This window comes from Hippopotamus amphibius, chromosome 17, assembly GCF_030028045.1.
Source record: "Hippopotamus amphibius kiboko isolate mHipAmp2 chromosome 17, mHipAmp2.hap2, whole genome shotgun sequence".
NCBI classification, from domain to species: domain Eukaryota; kingdom Metazoa; phylum Chordata; class Mammalia; order Artiodactyla; family Hippopotamidae; genus Hippopotamus; species Hippopotamus amphibius.
This window is the reverse complement of record NC_080202.1, coordinates 19,741,535-19,747,534: the sequence shown is the minus strand read 5'-3', so window position 1 is coordinate 19,747,534 and position 6,000 is coordinate 19,741,535. Positions and strand designations below refer to the sequence as shown.

The window sequence follows — 6,000 nt, the reverse complement described above, 5'->3', positions numbered from 1 at the left end:
CCCATTAGCTCCCTCCAAAAAAGACCGAAAAGAAACTTTCGCCGGGTCCCCCGCCCCCAGCAGCCCTCTCCCCAACCCCCATCCCGCCTGCCGGCTCCCCCCTCCCAACAGCCTGATGGAGGAGGCGGTGAGGGAGGCCGGGTCGCTCGGTGCCCTCTGGGTCCTCGCTTTTCCTCGGGGAGGCGGCGGGGGACGGGTGGGGGAGAGACCAGTCCGCTTCCGAGACCCCAGCATCCTTCCCAGCCTCCCGGTCCTCGCCTCTCCGCCGCCGCGCGCTGCCTCCTCTCCGAGGCGCTAGCCGCGGCCCGCCTGCGTTTGGAATTCTGCCCAAAAAAGGGGGCCTGGAGGAGCAGGAGGAGGAGGAGGAGGAGAGGAGGGACGGAGGCCGGCGGCGAGAGACGGAATCCGGAGTCCAAAACAGCACGGGGAGAGGAGAGGACCGGAGCCGGGGCGGCGGCGGCGGCTCTGAAGCTCTGCCGCTGCGCCCGCCCGCAGTGCATCAGCGTGGCCGCCCTGACATCCCCGGGATGGTTACCACGGGGCATTATGCACTGGTTAACAGGCTCCTAGCTGCTGAGCGACTTGTTTTAAGCATTTTCTCCCTCGCTCTCGCTTTTAATCTTGTCTCTAGTGGCGTGTGTAGGGGGGAGGACTTTATTTCCATTGGCTAAGCTCTCCCTTCCCACCCACATCTTTTCCACATCACCTTGGTGTCTCCCTAAATAAAACCAGCCCTCCTTATCGCCTGGAAAAAATCAGGAGCTAGAGTTTGAATGGGTTTTATATAAACACTCACCCCTGGCAGCGTGCGGCTGGGCTCTCAGGATAAACTCACGGCGCCTGGCCTGATGCTTGCCTTGCCTTCCCCCCCTTGAACGTCAAGGTTTAAGCAGAGCCTGAGGACTGGGAACTCTTCCCTGAAATCTGCTCAACCTGAAGCCAGTTGCGGAACTGCACAGGGTCCCCATGGACCTCAAGGAGAGCCCCAGCGAGGGTAGCCTGCAGCCCTCTAGCATCCAAATCTTCGCCAACACCTCCACCCTCCACGGCATCCGCCACATCTTCGTGTACGGGCCGCTGACCATCCGGCGTGTGCTCTGGGCCGTGGCCTTCGTGGGCTCCCTGGGCCTGCTGCTGGTGGAGAGCTCCGAGAGGGTGTCCTACTACTTCTCTTACCAGCACGTCACCAAGGTGGACGAGGTGGTGGCCCAAAGCCTGGTCTTCCCGGCCGTGACCCTCTGTAACCTCAATGGCTTCCGCTTCTCCAGGCTCACCACCAATGACCTGTACCACGCCGGGGAGCTACTCGCCCTGCTGGATGTCAACCTGCAGATCCCGGACCCGCACCTGGCCGACCCCACGGTGCTGGAGGCCCTGCGGCAGAAGGCCAACTTCAAGCACTACAAACCCAAGCAGTTCAGCATGCTGGAGTTCCTGCATCGCGTAGGCCATGACCTGAAGGATATGATGCTCTACTGCAAGTTCAAAGGGCAGGAGTGTGGCCACCAGGACTTCACCACAGTGAGTACTTGGCTTTCAGTTCATTTTTTTCTGTGCTTGGTCCTTTTGAGAAGTGACACGCTGGTGGTCTCTGGCTTGGTTCGAGGTTTCTCTGTGCTTTGGAGCAGGAGAGAGAACAGTGCCTCAGTTGAAGGCCCAGAGGGTAGTTGGCCAGAGTTGTTGGAACTGGTCGGAGAGGTCTGCCTGGTGGGTTGGCACTCTGTTGTCTGGTCAGATGTGCAGGGCGAGCAGGGGGGCTGGCTACCCCAGAGGAGCTGAGTTGCCTTCCACCCACCCAGAGGGAGGAGGCCTGAGCTGTCCGTGGTCCAGGGCACTTGGTGTCTCAGCTGTGTGATTGGAACAGCTTGTCATTGACGAGGTGGCATTTTTTTCTCTCTCTCTGCTCGGAAGTGGCATCAGGCACTGCATCCTGTGGGCTGGGCTGGAGCTTAAAGCTCCCAGAGAAGGGGGTGTGGGGCCCCAGGCAGCCTGGATGGTTCCAGTGGCTTTGGAGCAGGTGATGCTGCAAAGGTGTGGAAGTCTCTTTGCTCCCTTTTCTTGTGTGGATTCTGAGCTCTGTGTGGAGAGAGGAGAGGCAAGGAGAAACCCGGGTCTCTGTCTGGTCTGCTGGCAGGTCAAAAGCAAAGAGATATCCAGGGTGCTTGGGCTAAAGAGGAGGGTCTAGGTGGAGGCCCTGTGCGCAGGATGGTCAGTGAGATGCCCGTGAGGTGCGAGACGTTGCAGGCTGGCTGCTCTGGGAGTTTCAGCTTGAAACTCAAAGGCTCGGTTTGCTGTCATTACGCGTTTAACAACGTGGATACGAGAGGAGTGGTGTGGGGAGGGGGCGAGCAGCTATGAGATCCTAGAGCCTGGAGGAGGCGTGAGGAGCTGAGTAAAGAGGAAAAGCAGAGGGGGAGGTGGCTCCCGTTCAGGATGGGGCTTCCTGGAGGGGCAGGGGAAGGATGGGAGGAGAGCTGTGGTTGCCGGGGTTCTGTGTCTGCCTAATTAGTGGGCTGCTAGGCAGAACGTGGCATAACAGGTCTGATTGCAGCTGCTGACACCTCCTTGCTCCCAGGCGAGTCTGGGATATCAGGGGCTGTGGGACCCTCCAGAAGCCCAGTGTGGCTGCTTCTCCCAAAGCTGCCTGAGGGAAAACAGAGAGCTTTTGAGTCTCAGAGCCTTGAACCAAATTGTAACTGTAAGTTCGGGGTGGCAGGTACTGCAACTGCGAAGAGACTGGACGCTATCGTCAGCTCTTCTCTGAGGTCCTCTGCCTAATTAAGACGTGCCCTACCTTTCTCCATGGTGCAGCCACTCCCCGCCTGCCCTCAGATCTACTGCCTACCAGCCTCTTGCTCTGAGTTTCTTTTAATGCTACAGCCAGTCTCTGCCCACAGCTTCTGTGCTTGCTGTGGGCTGTCTGATTCTGGCAAAGCCAGAGTGCCTGGTGGGGGGATGGAGGGGTGGAGGGGGCATTGCCTCTCGCATCCTGTAGAGCTCTTTTTCCTGGGGGAGTTGTTTTGTATTATGCGTTTGAAACACTGTGCAAAAGAGCCCAGCAAAATCAGGATGTGGTGTACATACGCTAAAGAGGAAGCCGGTCTGAGCTGGGGGAAGGGACCAGCAGTCCTGGAAGCCTTTCTAAATGGAGCAAACAGGATCCTAAAACATGTCATGCACAAATGATGTCTTGGGTGGTTTGGGGAGAGATGGGGAAAAAGCCTCTGAAACCATCCATCCCTGTATCCACCTCATGCTTTCTAGTGCCGTGGCAACACTGAGCTTCACCACTGCAACACGCAGCTCGCAAACGCGCTCAGCTGTTCCTCTGTCTGCCTGAACACACATGGAACACGCAGACAGCAGAGAGAGAGAGAGGGTGGCACCGAGCGCAACCGCAGTCGGTAGCAGACCCTGCACTGAGTTCTCAAGCATCCTCGTAACCACATGTCCACCTAGTGGCTTCCTCTCAGTTCACGACCAAGTTCCATTTGGAAGTAAAGGTTCTTTGATCCTGGGCTGCAGTTTTGTATTTAGCCTATCATTTGGGTCCCTGGGGTGCCAAGAGGCCAAAGATCTGGCCGTAAAACCTGACCCGACCCTTTGAGCTTTCCAGGTTGTCTCTTAAACAGTGAAGCCGCCTGTGGATACAATTTATGACTTAGGAAGTGTCATGTCATTATCTGCCATCTTTGCCAGGTTCAAGACTGATCTGGTTGAGTGTCCCTCCTTGGGCTGACTCTCCATGAATAACCTCCCCTAGCATTGAAAAGGGGATGGGTCTCAGGGCTGGCTTGTCAAGCTGTTCAGGGGAGTGTCCGAAAGGGCATCCACTCCAGGAAACCCGGAGCAGACTCCAGGCGGAAGGGAGGCTGATCTTTTTCATCCATTGATTGCGAAGAGCAGCCATGCTACAAGGGGCGGACATGGGGCCAAGTTCGTTCCAAGACCTTGCAGTGAGGGCTAATCCTTCCCACTCGCCCTTGTCTCCCTGGCCCCTTGGCCTGGGGTGCAGGTGTGCTTGTCTTTGGCCTGGAGTGCCCCAGAGGAGAGCGAGAGCTCACAGGTGGTTATGGGAGAAGTTGGCTCACCAGCTTTCTCCCTCATTCATTTTCTCTACAGAGCATCCCTCTCCCTTTGGGTAATTTACTGGGTTCTCCCTGGGTTTGTCCTATACTGGGTGGCTTCCTTGCCTGTGAGCTATGGCTCGCTTATTAGAGAAGTGAAGTGTGGGGGAGGGGCTGTCCCAGATGGATCATTTTTCCTGTTTTTCTGCCAAGCGTACCTAGTGGCATCTCCAGGGCTAATGCTTCTGCATACGCTTCCTCATTCCAAGTTCTTAGCTGGTGTGCAATGAAGTGCATAATACCCTTTAATTAGCGAATGAGCCATGATTCTAGCAGAGTGAAAGACTGTCTGTGGAGGTTAGAAGTCCCAGAAGCCAGGTGCGGGACTCCGACTGCCATATAAAAAGGTGTGAACCGTGTTTGGACAGGTACACTCTTAGCCCTCACCTAGGACCAGCTGACTTCAGATAGGCACATCCTTTTCCTTCCTGGGAAAGGAGAAGAGGGCTTTGATTCGATAGTGTCTACTCAGTGGAGGGTGCCCCGCTGACCTACAGTGGAAGGAAAGGAATGGGGGTGAGAGAGCTGGCCAGGGGGTGTGTCTCTGGCTATGATTGGATGAGCCAAAGTGAAGATTAGGAGTAGGAAGACATAGGTTCGAACCCCAGCTCCATCATTTCCAAGCTTGTTCCCTGGGTTGTATTTTGTACCCTCTCTCGGCATCGACTTTCTCGTGGAACATGTGATAGGAACATGTGACTGGGTTACTCACAGGGAGAACGAATTATGTGAGACAATACATGTGAAAGTCCTTTTGTGTATTGTGACAACTCTGCAGATGTAAGGCGGGATTATTATCAAGATTAGTAGGAGGGTTTTTATTGTCCAGCCTACCTGCCCTGTTTGCAGCCCACCAGAGGAGTCAGTGGATGAGTAATGCTGTCAGGATAGGCCAGGGAGAGAGAGGAGGCTGCTGCTTTGTCTGCGTGGAGCCCTGGGTTAAAGCCTAGCATCCCAGAGATAGGGTTTCTTAGCGTGGCGGTCACAGCTGGGTTCAATAGCTAACTATTGCAGACAGGTGGCACCCCCACTGCTTGTGACTAGCACGTGACTGTTTCATGTTGTTTCTCTGCTGATCACATTGGAGGTCATCTGCCTCCAAGTTCAGGAATGCAAATGACCCCTCAGTTTGCAACCTGATTGCTCTTGTGTGTGCATGTGTGTGTGTGTGTGTGTGTGTGTGTTTACTTTAAACTTGAGATTTCTTAGGGAAGGCATTTCTTTCTTTTCTTACGGAAAGAAAGGTATCTCCACAATGGGATCTTGTTAGAGACACTTCTGTGACTCTTAGTCATCCACATCACATAGCCTTATAGGGATGTAGACGGGAGGGTTTAGGAAGCTCACGTATTTGGAATTCTTGCCCCAGGCTAGTGGGTCCATAGCTAAGCTTATTACTTCTTATCACATGAGGAGCAGGTGTGTGAAGAATGTCGGCTTTGGGGAGAGATCTGAGTTGGAATTCCAACTGTACCCCCCCTTCGCTGTGTAATCTTGGGCAAATTTCTTAACCTAACTCTCTCCGCTGCTAATTAGGAACAATAATACCTGCCACTCAGAGTTGTTGTACTGATTCGGGGAGGCCAAGGATGCCAGGAGCTAGCGCATGGCGGATGCCTCATACGGGCCAGGCCCCATGCTTTGCTTAGCATCCCACGGACCAAGCCTTAGTTGGATTCTGGCTCTCTTGACTCCAGGCCGATGCCCTTCCCACTCTTCCATGCTGTGACCCACTAACGGCTTTGGAGCATGGGCACCTGCTGTGTTTGTGGGATTCTTAAATCTCATAGTATGTCCAACATTCCCTATTCTCAGTACTTCCATATCAGGTCTGCTGCCTAAACGTCCTCTCCTTACCTACCATCTTGGCTTC

The 6,000-nt window shown here is 54.8% G+C and overlaps 1 protein-coding gene across 1 annotated transcript in view; it reads left to right on the top strand.

The window, feature by feature from the left end:
* Positions 1-802: 802 nt before the first annotated feature.
* Positions 803-6,000, top strand: part of ASIC2 (acid sensing ion channel subunit 2) — a 1,082,326-nt gene continuing 1,077,128 nt past the window's right edge. The window contains exon 1 of the mRNA XM_057716922.1: positions 803-1,521. Coding sequence (XP_057572905.1) covers positions 967-1,521 — 555 coding nt within the window. The 5' untranslated portion in view covers positions 803-966. The remainder of the gene's footprint in view (positions 1,522-6,000) is intronic.